At 42.0% G+C, this 21,795-nt stretch overlaps 1 protein-coding gene across 1 annotated transcript in view; it reads right to left on the bottom strand.

The window, feature by feature from the left end:
* LOC128891349 (B-cell receptor CD22) overlaps positions 1-8,500 on the bottom strand; it is a 446,690-nt gene extending 438,190 nt beyond the window's left edge. The window contains exons 1-2 of the mRNA XM_054150781.1: positions 8,225-8,500; positions 4,245-4,771 (exon numbers count right to left, since the gene is read on the bottom strand). Coding sequence (XP_054006756.1) covers positions 4,245-4,338 — 94 coding nt within the window. The 5' untranslated portion in view covers positions 4,339-4,771; positions 8,225-8,500. The remainder of the gene's footprint in view (positions 1-4,244; positions 4,772-8,224) is intronic.
* Between the last annotated feature and the right edge of the window lie 13,295 nt (positions 8,501-21,795).

Genomic DNA, 21,795 nt, shown 5'->3' with positions numbered 1-21,795 from the left:
AATTGTTATTGTACATGTTTCACTCATTTTTGGACGAAAGATCATTCTCTTGTAGCAATTACTAGAACTGGTACTTCAGAATTATAAATTAACGTCACCTGGATACTGTGATCAACTTGTGCTAATGTTAATGGATGAACCGAAGATCTTTTTAGAGCATCAAACGATAGGAAATGAACGGCTCGAGACAATGGACATGATAATAAATTTTCTTATAATCGACATTTTTGCTCGATCGAAGTTGCGATAATCGACGCTCCGGTGTATTGATATTGAAATTGCGCAGGCCGTCGATGTAAAGCACGGGGATGACCTGTGGTACCGTGGAAATAATTATAATATTATCCGCCTGCGTTTACTCCGGCTGGCCGTCGGCGAAATGAACGAGGACAAGCGGGCTGAGGGTACATTACCCGTCTACAAGACAGAACCAGACGAAAAAACAAGGAATAAAGCAGGAAGAAAGACAGAAAGGAAGTCCTCCTTAATAAAAAAAAAAGAAAGAAAGAAAAAACAAGAGAATATCAGCCATCTCACACCCATCGTGACAACGTCCGCGTCCCATTCTGGCTTCAACGTCCTTTGAGCCAAACCACCGCACCCGTTCACACCCTCTTTGCCACCCTCTCTTATTCTCTTCCACCCTCGTCGGTCCACCAGCAGGTCCGTACAGGCCACAACGAACCAACACCACCACGGGAAAGGGGTTTATATCCCGTTGTATCGTTCCTGCCTTTTCACGATGCGTCGCGTATATTCCAGCTAAACAGGCCATTTCATCACGTTTCGTTTCCTTGTGCCTCGTTACGTTCCCCCTGTCTCTTACCGTCTTATTCTTTCACGCTCGTTTGTATCCTTACACCCGCCAACATTCGCGAATGCTCCTCGCCATTTTCTCCCCGCGGCCTACATCCCAAACACCCCGAACAACGCGCCGCTCGCACAAAACCACCCTCCCTAACGTGTTTTTATAGCCGCACGCTTCAAGGAAACGCTTCTTCGCCGATCGAAACGACGATGGATCACCGAGCACTCGCGAAGCAATTAAACACGTCCTGGCAAATACTTGGAGCGAAAGTCAACGCGACGGGCAAGTGCCACGGAATTCCCTGCTATTTTCCGCGGCGCTAAGCCCCGGCAATTATCGTCGCAGCTGCGTTTCGTTCGCGGGCCGGAGCGCGCGAAATTGCGCAAAATAATCGACGTCCCCGATTGGACGGGGGATTCAAATTCACGACGGCGGAGTTTGCAATGAAAATAATGTTTCTCAAATGTTCCCAGCGTCGCGGGCCAATATTTAGTCTACAAGCAAGAAAACGTAACGCGTAGTTTTTGTAACAATAAGCGGTATTATCAGTGAAAATACGCACGGAGATAAAGTAAGTCGCTTCCTTGGTAAAGCGATAGTCTCTCCTTGGCCGGGTCTATTATCGAAGTCGCGCCGTATTCACTTCTGCTACGATAACATTTATCTACAGCAATTTTTAAGTAACGAAACCGGTTCTTTCGTACGGCGAAACGTGAGTTATCCCGTTTCTAAATACATTAAACGCGAGGGTTAGGTGGTCGCGATTTTTTCGACCATTGAGAATACTTATTGTCCCGAGTACTCGGGGGGTGATTGAGTCGATAGTTTGAAAGTGAAAACTAAAATTCGAAAAAAAGAAAGAATAAGAGACAGCAAATTATTTGTTTTTTTTTTATGTGTCATTGAAGTAAATACATTTAGGATATCTAAAAGCATTGTAAATTTTTCAGACTGCAGTTTCCAGTGTCTCTAGTGTTCCCAAGAAAATTGAATACAACTATCGATTCAATTACCTTCCATGTGTGAAGGAGTTTCCTTTTTACGAAACGAGACAAACAATTGACAAGGATTTCTCTTCACCTTTTACGGAGCATCCGTATTTCATTGCCGTAGAATTTGGCAATGTTGAAATAATAAAATAAATCATCGACTTTGTTACAAGGATGATATTTGAAGCGATAAGAGCAGGTGGCAATCAAACAGGATCGAGTCTAGAATACATGCGAGCGTATTCATCAAAGATGACGTCCTTCGTCTCCTGAGCAACGTGTGGTTGAGCGATGTCGAGCAATATGGTCTGGTGGTTACCTTGACCAATAAACCGGCTCATTCGCTTCAATTCATCGCTCAAATTGATCAATTGACGTCGATAACGATCTGTCGTGACCATTTCACCTGATTTGTGTATTTCATAGTAGAACACATCTTTCATTATTCAGATTGATCATAGAGTATAACCAACCGATGTAACCAATAACCGCAAATATAGTAAGGAACAGTTTTATTCTACGTGTTTCATTCATTTTTGCACGAAAGATCAACCCCTTGCAGCAATTACTAGAACTGTACTTCAAAAAATTATAAATTAATAGCACCTAAAAACTATGATCAATTTCGTATGGCTATTAGGTTGTGGAGTCGATGTGGTTACTTAGGTGATAGTCGTCAGAATTTTCTAGCCAATCGTCTGGAGACATGACTTTTGATACATTTTCCGAGCTTATGCGAAATTCATGTCCATTTTTTTCCAGAATTTTTAATTTTAAATGAAATTTCGAGTCGAGTAAGACTTAAATTAAGCCGTTGATCCTCTAATTGCTCCAAATGGCCTCATAATAAACAGACTAATTTGCAATTAAAATAACCAAGGCTAGATAAAAGACTCTGACCTTGCAAATAAAAGAATTAGAAATTGATACTTTCAGAACACATAGATCACCGATCGTTTATTATTCCATGTTGAATAATGCGCAATCAGAATCTAAAGCTGGGTTAGGTCAAAATCTAGTCGCGTCTAGAAGGTTCGCTGAGTCAGCTTTACCGACGAGAGCACCAGCAAAATGTGGATGAAACGCTAATTTATTTTCGTGAATTATTTCGATTAGGGGAGTTTCCAAACGAGACTCGTCTAAAATGTTGGCAGCGTGTCTATTAATATACGAAAAGTATTTTGCTCGCATTGAATGTATTATTAAAATATTTTCTTTCCTACTGGATTTATTATTGGTCCTAATGCCAACCGAGTTATAAACCTTAATATTTATTACTTTATTAAGTAATGAAAGAAACACAGCATACAATTTCCTACTCTCCTGTGGGGATAGTCTTCTCCTTCCTTCTATTTCGTACTTCTCGTTATTAATTTACGAAGTACACGACTTTTCTGCTGAATTTATTATTGTTCTTAATGCCAACTAAATTACACATTTGAATATATATTACTTCGTAAAGTAATCAAAGAGAAACATTACACAATTTCGTGCTCTCCTATGGGGATACGTTCTTCTTTCTCCTGTATCACATTTTTCATGAATAATTTACTCTGTTATGTCTATATCTCATAAGTAAAAAAGAATTTCAAAAAACGTACTTGATAATTACTAATCCATCATTTCTTATGGTTCCATCACTAGTGTTCAACTATATTGTGGTTTTAAATGGGACTTGCATTCCACAAGCAATGTTTGCTCAAATAACGTTTAATGTCTATTGTTTCGTTATAAATATGTACATGAATATACTTTACACACATAAATAAATAAATAAATAAATAAATATATATATATATATATATATATATATATATATTTATAATGACTAATGTATTTGAAAACATCACATCTATTATTTAATTTAGACTTTCTTTAATAGGCATAGAGAGTACGAATATATTTATGAAACTGACTATATATTTAAAAAAGTAAAGAGAATTTTACTAGATACTGCAGAATATTCCTGGCAAAATTTCATACTCCTTCAATTAATGTTCACATATATTTACAATTAATGAAACATGAATCGTGGAATTAATTCAGTCCAGAGGCTTTCGCTGCCATTGATTACCCTCTTGACGGATTTTGTTACATATCTGCACGTTTGATTTTGTACAAAAATTATCGTTATTCGCGATACCTTTTACAATTAAAAAATATACGATATCAAAGAGAGCCAGCGTATTTGTATGTGAAAATTGATTGAAAAATTGCTTTGGTTTGTGTATATTCAATGAAAGCAAATAATAATACATTTAAAATTCATCCCTCGAGAGGTTGATTCACCATTGGAAACGTTAAATAACGTATGATCTAAAGCAGACTTCCTCGTTAGTCCGTTATCGAAAAATCAACCTCAACCGAACCAACCGTGTTCCCAGTTGGCTGGGATAACGGAGGTCCAGCCGTAATCTAATAGCGAGAGAAGGAAGTTTGGAACTTACGGGTTGCGTGGGATGTCTCGCAGAGCAGGACGACCAGAAGTAATCCACCCACGAGGAGCGTAGTCAGGAAGAACGATCCCGAGCTGCAGCCCATCACGGCATCACTACTGATTTCTATCCTTCGCAGTAATCCTCACCGAAACCACCGATTTCGATCGCGGTACGTGTCGTTCGTTTCCAGTTCAACTTTCGAGCATCGCACTGGTCACTCGGTAAACACGCGTGCTGTCATCCGTGGCTAAGGGTCCATTCGAGCAACGAGCGGGTCGTGGAGTCCAACATCAGCGCTGAACGCTGTTCACGCAACGGGAATTCCAGTTTACTCGCGTCACATGACGTCGTCAACTTTTCACGCGCATCGTCACACCACGTTGTTACCCTCTTGTAACTCGTCGACGATCGATCTCAAACTTCCACGCGATTCCGTCGCCTCGACGCCGGATTCTTCATCGAACATTCATCGTCGAATTCACCCTCGAGCGCGGCGGATCTCCGCGTGCCACGGTCTTCCTCATCGTTTCGCGATTCTGTAAATCCGTCAAAGCATACTTTACACCGCGACCTGTGCGCGTTCGCATTCGTTACAATAACGCTTCTCGTCTGTTACGCCCTCGAAATCCACCCCCGATACCGTGCACCCGCAATTAGAGTCGGATAAGGGCTCGTCGATGGAAAAAGCCCGCGCCGGTTTCTTTGTGCGCGAGCTCCTTACCAGCTACGAAGCAGCTGATGCAATTTCACTGAATGCATAGCGCCCCGGCCAATTATCGGAGTTTAGGGGACCGGTTAAATCTCCTCGGGCGGAACGTCGACGGAGAAGACTTGTTAACTTCGACACTAAAGCGCCGTTGTGGGCGATGTAGCTTAAACCAAAGAAGCTGGAGCGATAGTCCGTGGCGATCTTCCGAGCACGGCTTTGTTCGTCGTGGTTCATACGCGCAGAAAGTCGTTTCTCTCTGGCCGCGATGAATTAGTGATCGGAGGGAGTCCGCAACTGCTACGCGTAATTCCGAAATTATTTCGTGTAGGACCTGACATCGAGAAGTGGAACGATTCACGACTCTCGTAAACGCGTCGACGGAGGACTCAGAAGATAGTAACCTCGAAGCTCGAAACTAATTGGACGTGTGTTTCTTATAGCATTGTTTTATATAGCAACCTTATAACGTCGAGGAGTGGATCCGTTCTGAAACTGTAAATATTCTGTCGATGGAGAACTAATCAGAGAGAGAGAGCCTCGTTTATTAAAGTGATCAGCTTTTTACAATTGACAAAACTATTTCACTACCACTTTCTCTATTTGTTTACATTTATGCATTTTCTTTCTTCATTCGACACGCGCCAAAGTCGCGCAAACTCTACTTTGAAAGAGAGTCTATTCTACTCGGGACTAGTCTAGAAAATCTATCGGAACCATTCAAACACGTACTGAGGTTTCTCTGAACTTTGTAGATGCATGTCTTATGAAAAAGCTACTCGATCCTAGAAGGCTTAACGCGTTAATTGCCTGCTGGGTCACAGGTGGGTCAGAGCGATTTTGACTTGGCAAATATCGTGCTATACGATTAAGCTGAGAGCTTCCTCTAAAACTGAAAGACATATATCACGGGGATAACAATCTTCGTTAAATAGGAACGAAGGTAGAATCGCTATAAAAATATTATCGACTTCCTGCGCATTCCAGTGGTACTCGCGCTTATGTGGCGAACAATAAACGTGGTATTGGATGGCGATTGGATGGAAGAATCACGTCGAATCTCAAAGCCCTGAACTATTCAGACACATTCTTCCACGCTTAAGGCTTCCTGGATTATTTAAGCACCGGTGGCAACCTGGGCGAACTCGTTTTCGAAGATCAAGGATCAAACTAATCGCGACTCCGATTCTATCTCTACGGAAGACCAAGGTAATCGTTTCTCGTCGCAGAAAATTATATTCAACCGTGAGAGACTTAATCGATTTAATTGGAGCAAGTCCGAAACAACTTCAGCGAAGGCGTGATTGTACGGTTATGGCTGGTGAACTCGTTTTCAAAGATCAAAACGGGATCGAAACGGAACGAATGTAATCGCGACAGGCTCCGATTTTCCATCTTTAAAAAGTAAACCTTTCGCGTAGCAAAAAATGATATTCAACCGTGAGAGACTTAATCGACGTTGTTTACTCAAAGAGTCGAGCGCAAAGAGAGTCTAAAGGAACTCCAGTGAAAGTGTAATTACAAATTTAAAATTTACCCAAATTATTTAAGGATCGATGGGAACCCGAGCGAACTCCTATTCGAAGATCAAAGCAGAATCAAAGTAATCGCAACTCCGATTCCCCATCTCTGACTGAACGTAATCGTCGCGCGTCGCAGGAAATGATATTCAGCCGTGGAGGACTTAATGGACCGCGAGTCATTTAACGTTTGCTTTCGCGCGCGATGATTTACGCGTAATTGAAGTAGAGAACGGCATCGGTCTCGTCGTCATTTTCCACCCGTGGATCCCCTCGCCGCGAGCCATTCGTACAAATCACGTATTTAGGACGCGACATAAATCATCCGCGTGTTTCGCGGAAACGTATGGCCTTTTAAATTGATCGTAACCGAGCGGGTGTGTGGTAGTGGGGGGATTGTACAGATTTCGCGTCTACGAATCAGTGTTCCCTGGAGCTGGCTGGACGTATTTCGCCCACGTTTCGAAGATCGTTGTTAATTAAAACCGTCTCGATAACACGCTGTCCCGGCCGTCGATTCGATTCGACGAAATTAAAGCTGGCTGACGTCGTCGGTGATATACGAAGCGGCGACTTGTTACTTGGCCCGTTTAAACGTATCGTTGCTCCGATTGCGAGTTAATAAATCGTCGAGATTAGTCGCGGTCCTTCGGCGCTCGTTTACGAGATCTAAAATAAAAACGTTCCCGCGGAGTGTCGCAAGATTTGTATTGTATCGCGAACGATACCCAATCCGAGGAACTAAGGGAAAGTAGATCGCGAAACGTATCCACGGAAAACCGTATATCTTGGCATCGGCTTATTCCCACCTCTAATCACCGAAATCCCTTGTGCATATGCATCGAGCCTTTCGCTTTTGTCTAGACCGTTTCGCGCCCACCGTGTACCGTTTCTACGCTCCGATTGTTCGATTCTCGCGTATGGAAACGCTCCATTGACTTTCGTTTTTGTCAAATTTCTCTCTCGTACGCGGGCTGATGATAATCCCGTGTCGATAACAGACGCGCGTAACCGCGAATGAAAACGAAACTGACGCAAGTTTGCGCGGTCGTTCGGTCATGTTTCTCGGTGTTCAAAGAAAGTATCTAAACACTACGCCGCGAGTGCCACGATAAATATGAAACGAAGAAACGGAGTGCGAGACACGTGGCCGTTCCGTCGACCTTTACATATTAAACAAAACGAATCCACCGGATAACAAAGGGAAACGACCATCATCTCCATTAAATGCCAGATGCATCTCGCGATTCCCTATCTCTGTCTCTCCGTCTATCCATCCATCTACCTGTCTCGCATTTCGAAGTGCACCGAACAAAAGCGCAGGCCGCCAAAGGGGCAGAGACTTTGACGGCTTCGAGAGTTCAAATATCATCACGCCCACGCATACACGTGCCCGGGCGAAGTCTATCGACGAGCTCTTTCGTTGTCACCGGCGGGAGCGGAATTCCTGAAAACGGCGAGAGGCGAAAAAAATAAAAAAAAAAGGAAGTGAGCAGCCGCTTTGATGGCCGAAAAAAGACCTCCGCGGAGGGCGGTTTCAGCTGCACGTTTCCACTCTTTTACAGCCGTCCGTTTTCCAGACACATTCGTGACCCTTTTCGCCCTTCTGACTCCTTTCGGTAACCATCCTCGCACACGTTTCTCCCCAATTTTTTTTTCCTCCCACCCCCGCGTTAAACCGTGGCCGTGAATTCCACGAAACGTTTTCCCCGATGAAATTCAAATAAAAGAGGAAACCACCGTCCAACTATCGGCGGACGTACCGTAACGTGAACGGAGACCGTTTCCTCGGGTTCCTTATTTTTTTAATTTCACAGCTTCCGTGGCGAGCGATCCCGTTGAGAGGAACTCGCGTCGATCTGCGAAACAGTCGCACGGAGAGGACGCACCTCGAAAGATCGACGAGTGCGAATGGTATCCGCGTGCACGGCCAGACAAAACGCGACGTACAAGCAGAGCAGAGGGAGAAGCTCGACACGATACGCGAAACGAACAAGCTTCGAGTGTACTCTCGGCTCTGGCTCTGCTTTCGGAACTGAGTCGAGAGAGAGAGCATCGTCAGAGTTTCGAGGGATTCAGAGCTACCCCTACCCCCTACCACGCGACCGGTGCCCCTGTCTCTCGGCAACCCGCGTGCTCCAGAGCTCGAGAGTTTTCCCCTGAGCTCCCACCCCCACCCGCCGTCGACGGGGATCACCCTCTTCCCCACCCGCACCCTTTCAACCCCCACTATCGAAAGCATCGCCACCCCAGCGAGTCCGTCGTCGACTGCGCGCAACGCACGCCACCACGCGCACTCGAATCCAGTCGAATCCAAGCACGCGCGTCACCACCAACTACGGAACCTCCGCGGACCGCATGCGGGCTTAAAAATACGCCTCGTTACTCCGACGACGCCGTTTTACGCGCTGCGTTTTCCTTATCCCACGTTTCCCACCCGAATCACGAGGCTCGCCGCCAAGGAAAACCGCCGCCGTCGCCTCGCGGAACGATACCCTTGATCGAGCGATCGCGAGATTATGCTAGGGGGTCTCGAGCCACCCCTTCGTTGTTAACACCTTCCAGCCGTGCGATGGGACCATCAAACCGTGACGTTTCAGTCCTGAACTACGACCTTCTAATAATACTACGCCAGGTGCACGTACCATGGCAATATTGATGCGACAGTGGTGAAAATTGTGTACACTTGTTGAACGGGGAGGCTGGCTTTCGGTAGAAAGATTTAGGCGGTTGGGGCTACTTTGGGAGATGAGGTTCAGTCGGACACTTTTTGGAATTACGTTGAATTTGGATGTATTGTGGTTTTCTTCAGCAATATTTACATGTGCCTCGAAAGGTTTATCAAAATTTTACTCTATAGCTGTTTCAAAGACAGTTCGATGTTCGTATGGTCAATTACAGTGTCATTTTTTTTAAACTGGTCTTTGAATATGAATGAAATTGGATTGCCTCTCAAACAGTCGCAGAGAAATTATTCTCTTTTACAGTAGCAATTTTTATTTCTTTGGTAAAATCTATAGTTCATTAGTAATTTCAAAACTATTAGATCGATATGCATGAAACGTACTCTACGTAACCATTTTTAATGTTCATTTTATATTTATGGACATTTCTACCAAATTTACACACACCAACTCAAATTTTGTTTTGTAAGGAGATACACTTCAAAAGAAGCACCTGAGTACTGAACAAAGATAGGAAAACCAAGACAAAGAGTTTCATAAGGTGAATCATTTATAAAATCATGTCCAATTTGTTCTTAAACTTTTACTATATTAAAATAAAGGAACATTTCACGAATTTTTAATAGCACTGTTACATCGTTAACGTGACTTTTCCTAATTGGATTCGGAGTTATACAAAAAGAACACAATCTTTCGTTGCAAAAGTGAGGCAACTCGTTAATATTAAAGGAAATAATTAAAAGTCCTATTTCCGACGACCAACATTGCATTCTTAAAAATAGATGCCAACGTCTGAAGTTAATAAAGGTGAAATCAACATCGGAGAAACAAGCAAGAAAGTAATTAAGTATTCATGAACTTCCCAACTATTCGTTTAAAATAAAATCAAAAAGGAAAGAAAGATAACGATACCGTTGAAAATTATACCGTTCTTTTCGTGTACTGTCCAAAATAAATTCAAGACAATGGCGCGTGTATATATATACCGACGAAGATACGGTCGCAACGACATCGAAGGACTTAACTCCAATCACGTCCTCAGAAAAATTCCATCTTGCCTCTAGGGAACTATTCCCTATTTTACGGTATCTACTGGGTGCCATAAACAAGCCCTTTCCAAGAATGAAAGGCATGAAAAGAACCGAAGGCGAAGCCAAGAGAAGTCTCGTCGGTAAAAAGTTTGCTTAAAGTGTATGTCTCGACCATTCTTCTGTGATTCCGACATCACAATCGGTCGGAAAAGGCGATACGTAGCGATACAAAACCGCAGACGAACCATCAAAGACGCGAAGCAAACTTCAAGTCCGTACACTCTTTCCGAACGATTCACTGAAATTCCTCTACTATTGATGCATTCCGTTGCGAAAGATGGGAATTGATCAATCTTTACGATTATACTCCGTACACATCGACTTCTTGTTGGTTAAGGTGGCGATGTTTACACGAGTATTACTTAAATAGTATTCCACAGGGTGTAAACAATGGTGATCGATTCTAAGAATGGGAAGATGAGACATGCTTGATGTATATTTCGTCCATTTCTATTTTTCTTCTGATTTCTATTTTAAAAATAAAATGCATTTTATCTATTCATTGTATCTTTCTTATATATAAGGACACTTGTATTTGATCAAGAAAGAAAATTTGGTGGGCATAATCCATAAGATGCAAATTGATTAAAACACGAATGAACACAGACGATACAGCGTTTATATTGTCAACTACTTGCAAAACACACTTGGATTGATTTAAGATTCACTTTTTGGTGGGGCTTACTTTTTTAGAATTTAAAAGAAACTAGTTACGGTTAGCGAGATTAACCACCATGAAAATGTCGTACTGTTGCAAGGGGGTGCAAATGTGTGGATTCAATCGTTGAATGAAAAGATCAATGATTTATTCACTGTATTTGGATGTTTTCCAAGTGCTCGTGCGATCTAGTCATCACGTTGGGAGAGACTTAGGAAGCTACATTACCTTAACAATTAAAAGAAATCGAAAATGGATCGTTGTTTCGATGAAAATCGACTTTCAAAGAAGATACAAATATTTGTTTATTCTACCAACAATGCACATCCATACACCACAATCCCAAACTTTTCAAACCTACAGTACACACCAACCCGATTAAAAACACACCAAACAATTAACCCTTTGCACTCGAGGCCTTTTTTTCTGGTATGTATTAGCAACTCGAGATGCTTTCTTAGCATTCTATTGTCACGAATGCTAAGCTTAGATTGAATTCGAAAATGAGATCTCTAATTTGAGATTTGAAAATCAGGTCACCTTTGCCTCAACGACAATCATTTTATTGACACTTCGAGTTCCAAAGAAATTAAACCTAAAGGAAACGTAGTGGTGACTGGGAGTCACCTCTCGAGTGCAAAAGGTTAATCACTACAAAACGACTACACCTCCATAAAAGCCTAACCCATTCAGTTACCCTACATCCTTCCATATCGCGTGTTTCGATCAACTCGATCATCGAGTCCGCCGAACACTCTCGGTTGAGCTATTTGAATAGACGATTCCCTGATTACCTTGATTTAATCCCAAATATAAGACTTCCCCAAGAATTGATTTCCCATCGCACGTTCTCGGGTGAACAGAACTCGCCATGGCGACGTAATGTAGAGCCAGCGATGCTGAATGGTCTACCTTGAATTGAATAATCGCTTGAATGGAGGGATACGTTCGAAATCGATCGAGTTAATCTTTACACAGGTAGGGGTCCCGGTGATTTACGGTGTCCCAGCCGAAGGCCAGTCGAGAGTCCGCGTTACAAGGGGATCCGGGGGTTGATTTTTTTGCAATCCGCGCGATAAAGTTCGATGGTCCGACCTTTTGTCAAAACAATGTGCAGCCCCGGTGTCGCGTGCTCCTATCGCGTACTTCCTGGAGACGTGCAGGACGATAAAGTTCACCGATATTAACATCTTCGTCGGCGGTGTAATTTTCGCACGGTCTGATATACTGCAGCGTTTCGTTGCGACGGTGCCCGTATTACGGCTAATATTTCTCTTCCGTACAGAACGAAAATTGAGTACTTTATAAGGAGGCGGGACATTAATAACTCGTACAGCCGGCTGGTATTTTCAGGACAGCTTAAAAGCCCTCGCCGCATCGATGATGTATTATATGCTCACAAAAGAACTGACACTTACCGCCGCGTGCTCTTCCACCCCCAGCTATGTTTGTCCGTCTCTATTCCCTTCGCCCTTCGGCCCACAACACCCCGGCTTTCCGCTGGGAGTACTGTTGTCTCGAACATCCATAGCACGGTGCACCCTTAAATCACTGCCCGAACATTTGTTTCCCGATACAATTTTTAAATGCCACTTTCTGATGTGTATCTGCGAGGATCGCGCGATAAGTAACGACACGGACGTGAAGAAAAGCCACCTTACACGCGACCCGGGCGAAATCGTACTTTGCTAAATTGTACCGAGTATTTTACTGTGGACGCTCGACGTCGCTATCCATCGGACACGAGCAACTTTGTTTGGTGTGTAACAATGTTTCTTGGGCGCCACCTCCTCGAGGAAAGAAGACTTTTGGAGAACTGCGATAGAATTAAACTGTATCGTTTCTTTTATATACTGTAAAACTGTTCTTGACACTCTATTTTCTATTAACACTCTCGATTTTATTGAGTTATATTTATATTTACATTTTATATAGACTGCTGATTTTATGCATCTATGACGTACAGTAATATAGAAAACATAAAATATGCATAATGCATGTTGAACATATTCTATAATTATTATAATAATATTATATCATTTTGTGTAAGTGCATGTACATTTTGGTTATGTTTAGCATGTATCTATTGTATAAGTTTATATCATCAATGCATAAAATCCGCAGTTTATTTAAACCTTATAATTATTACAGCTTACAATGCCATTTCAGTAATAGATGACCAAGTTTTAGTTGCCATGAATTAATGAGCTACCGATCGGTAACTGTCGACAGTAAAAGAACCGATTTAATAAGCTATCGGTCGGTAAGTGGTAAAAAGCAGATTAATTGACTATCGGTTGGTAAGTGTTAAGAAAAACGTAATTGTGTTTTATATTCCTTATTTTGAACTTTTCATGGATTATTTACTAAATAACTAAAGCAATAGTAAAGAAGTAAATGTGGAGGCTATTGGCAAAGTTACGTGCCTATGTAAATCCTCTTGAAATTTATTTAATACCATTTAATAATAGATTTACGTCGAAGAATTTTAGTTATTTCATTTTCGAATAAAAGTACCTAATTGCAAACGAAACGAATCTATGTACTTACATAGCATACAAGAAGATAAGTAGCATTGTAAAAGAAATAGACAAATAGAATTTTTTATCGCGTTTCATTCATTTCTTTATGTATTGAAAAGACAGTCAATACGAACTCGAACGTCGAATCAAACAAAGGAATCCAGAGTCAACGAGCAAACAATAATAATACCTAGTCTGTACAAGGGCACTCCATTTTAGTCGGATGAAAAAACGCGAAGTAAGACAACATGTAAAGTAAAGTTACCCTCTGTAACTTCCTCGGACCAATGGCAAATTTGTAGTCTGAAGAAGTTGGAAAAAAAGAGGAAAACATTTGTGTAACGTTCAAGAAAGAAGAATGGACTCGAGGAAAGTGGCGAGGAATGAAAAACTGAAAATGAAAGCTTCTACTGCACGCTATGTAACAAATCCAAGGAGTCAGATACTCGGTGCCTAAATTAAGACGTGCAAATATTCGTTTCGACATTGATGAAGTGTATGAATGTAGCGAATGTAGAATAAAATAACATATACACTTTTATTTTCGTTTCCAACTTTCTTAGATTATACTTCATCTAAATACCTACACAAATATCTATTAAATACCTACTAATAGCAGTTGAACTTTGTTAAAATTGATAATACAAAATCTAAGAATGTAATCCTAGTCTAAGATTCAACAGTCGCTTTAACAGCTTAAGTAAGTCATATTCTTTCCGTGATTAAACAACCCTTATTCAGCACTTAGCAACCCTTAGGCACTTCTACTCCGCAATTGTTCGACAAATCTAATGAACGCAGAAATGGGTTATCAGACGCTCCACGCTCGGGATGATCAATAAAACTCTGGCTTTCCGAGTAGCCGAGAGTGCTGTTTGCCACAGGGATAAGATAGTCGAGAAACTCGGATGGAAGAAGCGTTTTAACCTCGAGGAGTCGACGAATAATCCGAGGGATGGCTTTTTGAAACAAATACTTTCCCCGCGTTACTATTAGGTTGATGCATAATTATGCAGCATATCCTAAAGGCTACATTTGTCAAAAAACTGAACATGAAATACACTTGGAATATGTTGGAATGATTATTATGAAACATCGCAGGTCAACAGGCTACAAGCTAACTCTTCCAAGCTATCCACACTTTGATATCCTTTCGACCTCTTCTATAATCGCCAAAAGTTCATCTAAAATCTTGGATAAAATTAGAAAAAATTTTGTCTCAAAATATAAAAAAAAAATAAATAATTGCAAGTGACAAAACGGTTAGAAAAAGAAATCCTCGAATAATTATACATCGACTTAATAGCAGTCAATTTGATGCAATTGGACGACCCTTGCAGCTCGCTCGAAATTCGAAACACACGACGGATCCCAGCTCGATGAATTCGATGAATTCCAATGCGATCCGCGACAATATAGAACACTCGATGTTTCCGCGTTGTCAGAGAACAATAGGCGATGATTGCAAAAACGGCGATGAACACACAAGAGGCGTAAAAAGCGTTATAATGACGATTCGTTATCATAGCGTGTACCCGTCGGATTCGCGGGCCCGTAAGTATGTAATTTACGAGTCACCGAGCCGTCTGAATTGCTACTTTATCAACAACAATATCATCAATCGCTGATGCATAGAAGCGCTTCGCGTACTAATCAACTTCGTTTCCCGCCTAGTGTCCAATTCCGCGTATCCCTCTAACTCATTGATACCAGCCGAAAGCCAGCCTGGCTTCTGAGAATAATCAGTCTCCGTCGCATTAATCGCAATTTTCGTTTTATTATACGCATTCAGCGAAACTTGTTCCCGCGGCTGAGAAAATGTAATTACGATGCAATCGTACAGGCAACGTGGACCGCATTCGTTCGATAATTCATTGCGTTCCAACGTATAAAATGTTCGTCTCCTTCTAGATCGAAATAAAAGCGCTTCCTTTAATAGCGTGACATATACAAGGTATGTCGTAGCGCGTGGAATTTTGATTTGCTAGGAGAACAATTGGTCCTTGACAATGATGAAATCGAAAACAGTCTTTTCGGTCTTCTGGACCGTTCGTTGGAAATATAAAAGTGTTTCCAACCCCATTATCGTTTCCAACCCTCCAATCCAATTACAGGACTATCTCTGAGCGAACACTTCACATGTGCCGACCAGACAGGAGAGTTGGGCAGTGATTACTTTGTACTTACTCTGTAATCATCGCTCACAATTGTCAGATTAGCCAGGGATCATAAAGTACTGTTAAAGAGAAAATCAGGACTTGCACTTGCTTTGGAGTAATTTAACATCCTACTCCTCTTAACGCATTGATTGCCACGTCACCCATATATGGGCGACAGTGCTTTTCATTGAAAAACGAACAAAATTAATTCCGATTGTTAAATATAAAAGACAATAAATTTGAATGAAATTCTTAAACTTCAATGAAGTTATACAAATAAATAATACATAAATGTTTGGAAAAAAAAACTTAATCGCAAGAAATTTTTGAAGAGTATTAGTCTGGCGGTCAACGTGTTAAAGTTTAAATCACTATAAAAAATACACATTCTTCGATGAAACCAAATATAAATCGTACCCTCTTCTTTCTTAATCTACGTAACGATAAATAATCGATATAATCTTTAAGCTCTAGAAAATACTAAGTCAAACCCCCAGAAGTCTCCTCCTCGTAAGATCAAGAGATCAAACACGTGAAATCTGTCTCCGCTGACTCGATCCCATTCCACGATCACGATTCTCCGTAAGGGACACCGTTGTCCAAGGCGAAATTGATGTCGGGGGAATTACGTAATCAGGATTTTTTGCGAGACGACAAGCTACGCGAGAAAGCTACTCGGAGACTCATGATTAGGGCAGAATAAATATAGAAGAAAAGCAGTGAAATCGAGGGACGAGGCGATGGAGAGGTGGAGAGATAGAAGCTTTTCGAACTCTTAATTCGCCTGCGGCCAGCCCCTTTCTCGACAACCCCTCTCGATCCTCCGCACATCATCATCGAGGTGGGGTTGAAGGCGTACGACCCTGGTCCCACGTCTACGGTAACCATGGAAACAGACGCATAGCCGACGTCGACGTCGACGTCGACGTCGTCGTGTGGTCGTCGTCCTCGCATACGCACACACGCGTTCACGCTTGGCCACGCGTGTGCACGCGTCCCGCGACGGGTACACGCGCACAGCCGGCACGTCCGCAAATGACATTTGCGCGTGGTTGAGAACACGAGTTACGGGAGACGTAGGTGAAACAAAACGAAAAGTGGAATCAACGCGGGGTCGCGTCTTCGGGATACATACCTACGTGCACCTAAAGCTGTCGACCACGAGAGGCCTTTGTATGGCAGGTAAAACGCATTAAGTACTTTCGGCGCTCGTTATCCCTGATGCGTGCAGCGTCTTATGGTGCTCCGAAACTGTGGTTGCAGACTTCAAGCGGCCAGACAGGCGAATTTTTGTGAAGTGAATCCTTCTTTGAAATTTAGAAGCGTTAAAGTAGAAGATTTCAATTTAATTAATTCCAGATGGTTCGAAATTTTATTTTTAAAAAAAATCGCGAATGAACGACAAGAAAGATAAGCATAAAACGCGGTCTAACAGTATCGCACTCCGGAAATTATTCTTCCAGAACCCGGAGTCGAAGGGAATCCGTAAATTACGACGTGTTTATGGTCTAGGAAAAGACATTACCTCGCGAGTAATAAACGTCCGTCGCGAAGAGAGTAGCACCTGTAGTGTGAGCACATGCCTCCGTGATTAACATCAAGATCTTCAAGTCACACCAACGGGGGACCTTTCGTTGAGCTGCGAGTAAAAATCATATTTCGACGTTATCTTTTCAAATATTATACGAGTTTAGGGAGATAGGATTAAATTCTCCTTAAAAGAGCCCTCACCATAAATTTCAGTAGGGTTACGCCATTGGCCAGAAAGTAATTTGACGGACTTTCGTAAAACGATCACGTCATTAAAATGCATCCATCCAGCGGGTGGCGAAATGAAAAGCAGCTGAGATGCACACAGCGTTCGGCGAGTCGCCTATGAAAATAAATTGCGCTCGCTCGGCTCGCCGGAGGAAGGAATTTTTCAAGTAACATCTGCCGGCATTTGTATCCTTCGACGATAGTCTCCGCGGCATAGACAAACCTTTGTAGGTCGGAAATAACCCCCGAAGGGTCCTGGTGGACACTATCAGGAAAAGGCTAAGCGACGATATCTCCTTTCGCGGACGAAGGAGAAAGGGTCCTGGAGTCGGTAAGGAAAGACGGAGGAAAAGGAATTCCGTCGGTTTCGCGGAAAGGCTTCTACTTTGTCCTCCCCTCCCCCGCCGCTCTCCATTCCCCGTTCCACTCGGCGCCGTTTTCGAGCTTTCGCCGTCTTTCGAACTCCCCGTGAACTGGGCGAGCGAAAATTTATTATAGCAAACGAGAAGAACACCGGAGCCCGCGGTTATTAAATCGGGACTCAACGGTGTAGCGTTTCATAAATTCGTTAGATAGGAACTTTACAACGATAATCTCGTTCGCCGAAACAGGACCGGTTTACGATCCACCTCCCCTTCCAACTATACTTTCCATGGTTCTTCCCCTCGCCAATCGTTTTTCCCTTTCTTCAACCCTTTCTCTCGTGATTCATCTCTCGAGACGAAAATTTGATTTTTGGTACGCAGGTACGGCGATTAACCTTCAAAGGATTACGTTGCGAGCGAGAAATTGGAAGGCCCCTATAAATGAAAAGAAGAACACTAGGTAAATATTATTCGTTATATACAAATAATAAATATGGCGGTTGGCACCACCATCGATCTGAAATATCAAACTAATCTCTTTCAAGTTGTTTGCAGAAAAAAAAAATTCGGCCCATAGAGGGTTGAACTTAAAGAGAACGTTCTAACGCATGACAGTCGTTTATAACATCTGAATAAGAAAGCTTTATTCCTACTACCATTTCTTGTTTCGAAGAATAAACATAACTTTAGCCGCATTATCCTCAATTCCCCTACTCGTACGCGATACAGCAAAAAAATCTACCATGGCCTTATGATATTGTGATAACGGTCGAGAAAGAGGGGTTTGCATGATTCGATCCGACAGAATCGAGCCAAAGGGAGACGCGATTGTACAAAAAAAAAAAGTATAGTTTCAAGAGTTTCTTCACCCACGTCGTTCGGGAGGGTCGCGGACCGCGCAGAGCTTTCCCGTGGTAAATGCTTCGCGCGCATTATCGGCGAGGGGCGCTGAGGGAAACCGAGTATTTCGACGCTCACGCGTTTACTTTATTTTGTCTCTGCAATCTGGAAAATGGATAACATCGAAGACGAGTTTCCGGTCGATGTTATATACAGGCGGCGCGCATCTGGCTAACGTAGTCGGCCTTTCAGAAATCAATGCACCGCAATAACCGAACGATGCACTCTGTGTGCTTCGTCGCATTGAGTCCCCGCATCAAAAAGCTATTACATACAATGAAAATAGATTTCAAAGGCCGACGACCATGTTCATGAGGCAGACAGGAAGAGAACGGACGACACCGGTATGGGAGGATCGGAAAGAGACAGCAGTCCATGCATGGACAAAGCTATCGGCCAGATGAACCGGAAGGGAGTGTAATGTCCCGTGACATTTTGTTTCACGTGCGTCAACGCCATTAAATCCCATGGAGATCACGAACATTTCATGAAATCTCTCTGCGTTTTACTAATGCTTCCCTCGAAACGACTCGGAATGATTTACGCGTGGGTGGGAGAGTAAAATTGTTCGACTCCCTCGTCGACAACTTACACGATGCACACTCCATCGATGTTGCTTCGTACTTTTCACCGTCGACATATACTCTGTTGATCTAATTATATTAATCTATTAGTCATTTGTTATTGTAAATTAAATATACAGGGTGTTCGGTAACTGGTGGTACAAGCGAAAACCTTGTTTTTATTCTATATTTTCGACTTATTTTTTTCATGTAGTTATAATCACCCCTTTTTCGCTTGTACCACTCTGTATACATATTATAGAGTTTAGAAGGCTACCTGACGTCCTCGAGCAGAAATAATTTCCAGAGAGCCGTAGTTGTGAAGTATTCTATTCTTTTCAGCCCTCTTCAGGTGTATCCTTGAATATAAATGTAAATATGTAAAATTAGTAACGAGATAGTAATAGAAACACATAAAGTGCAATTAAACGTGATTACTAATGGTATAGAAACTTAAAGGTATGGAAGAATATAAAGAATAGCTGCTGACTGCTACCCTCGATGATTAATTCGCAATAGAGCAGAGATCCCAGGGTTCGAATGTGGGGCGTCGAAGACCCCTGCTACCCCCTCCTGTGCAGCCATAAATCATGGAACGATTACATGTGTAAATAAACTGTTCCCCGCCCTTTATAACAGCTGCTCTTTCCGAAAATACCTCTTACGATCCGTTTACGTGTGAATCTGTACGCGTGAAGAATCGATAGAGAAACCGAGCGTATTGTCACCCAATGAGATACTTAAATTAACAATTTTTAATTCACTTACTCACAGGAGTACACAAAGTACTCCTTACTCCAGTTGCTCTACGAAATCAACAACTGTAGATTACACTTCCAAATAAATAAATTATATCCTTCAAATAAATCCTTGGAATTTCGTATTTAATAATAATTGAACTATCGCTTCGCTCGACAACTATTTCGATTTTCACGATACTGATAAAGACGTCGCAATAAAGAACTTTCCGAACGGTTCGTTCGAAACGTGCACATTTTCTCTGATACGTTATACGTACACCTAATGCGCGCCGCCGTCTATACAGATGGTGGTGCACAGTAGAATGAGTTTAATTTATGCATTTTGTTCGTACACGTAGCGCGCAATGTTGCGACCGATGGGATCGCGGAAGGTACGCGATCATATTTATATGTAAATGCAGATACGTACACGTGGAAAAAAAAAAGCGGAGAATCGATGACCCAGCGGGTCGAATCAAAACTTGCATCGTGATTACACACAGCGCAGCGCTAAGTGTGCACGCCGATAACATTGTTAATTTCGTTATAAATATTCACCAACGACAAATCATACTTCCATTTTCGGAGTATGCACTGCGCGACTGCATTCACCTTTAAGGCCAGAAAAAAGCAGACCAATGTTTGCCATTTCATTTCCACTGAACTGTTAAATTTTGTAATCAGAATTTTAATGGTTTGTAAATACATCTCGTGGCTTGTAAATAGTTGTTTGGACAAGCTTCTGTACTATAACATGAAATATAATATCAGTTCGCAGTTCAAAATCTACTCTGCATTCAACCAGTGAAGCTCTTTATGCTTTTCCAAATAATTATTTGAAACGTTTACGGGACATTAAGCAAAAATCAAGCATCTAAAGAGAAACATGAAGAGATATTTATACGCCATGTACCCTTTGCAATCGTATCTATTACATTCTCGTCGAATTTCATGCAACGATTTTTATTTATTCGAATGAATCGAGCTCCTCTTTCCGCCATTGTGTCGACGACAAACTGTTGGCTCAAAAAACAGCAGACTTCTAGGGCCAAGATGCATTGTAACAGAGGCAGCAGCCAGAACCGACCCCGCAGTTGTCCCGATTTTTTCGCCCTACAATAGAATTTCCTGGCTGACTGACGGCTCGGTCGCCGTCGATTCACAGAGCGATCACCCGTGAATTCCCCTGCTTCTTTACATCCCGCAATAACAACGCGAGTCGCAGATACCAGAGGCATAGATACATAGTAGAAATTAATTCTGTACCTTTCTAAAGTTAACTATACCATACGAGTTTCAATATTTCTTCAGTCACACATTCCAACAGAGCACATACAGTTGTAAAACATAATTTAAAAGCAATCTGTGTAATCCATTGCTATATGTATACATGTAATAATTGGCAGGTACCGTTGTAATCTGTTAGAAGTATAATAAGAAAAATTTGTGTGCTACTAAACTTCGTATACGTAGATAAGTTGTAATGCCCATCAAATTGAAACAGGGTGTATACAGTATGTATACAGGGTATCCCAGAATTAGTGTAAGAACCGGAAATGGGGAGTATCTGAGACGATTCTAAACACAATTTCATTTGCAAAAATGTCGGATGATGCTTCGTTGCACTAATTCTGGGACATCCTGTATAGATTCAACATCATAAAATGTCGAATAAATATTTTTACTTAAATTAGTTGCAAACGATTGAGTGTAAAGGCACAGTGTGCCTACGTGGACGTACGTACAGTACATGAGACAAAAAGAACAAATAAAGGATAAAAATAATACATTTCGAAATATCCGGTCTTTGATTCCAACCCCTTCTCCCGCGCCTCCGTCAGAGTGTCTTTATGCACCCTTGTATTTCACTCGTTCATCTCTCATAAGTCCTTCC

The sequence above is a fragment of the Hylaeus anthracinus genome, unplaced genomic scaffold (assembly GCF_026225885.1).
Source record: "Hylaeus anthracinus isolate JK02 unplaced genomic scaffold, UHH_iyHylAnth1.0_haploid 12001, whole genome shotgun sequence".
In the NCBI taxonomy this organism is placed as follows: Eukaryota; Metazoa; Arthropoda; class Insecta; order Hymenoptera; family Colletidae; genus Hylaeus; species Hylaeus anthracinus.
Note: the sequence above shows the minus strand (reverse complement) of the source record. Positions and strands in the feature narration are given on the sequence as shown.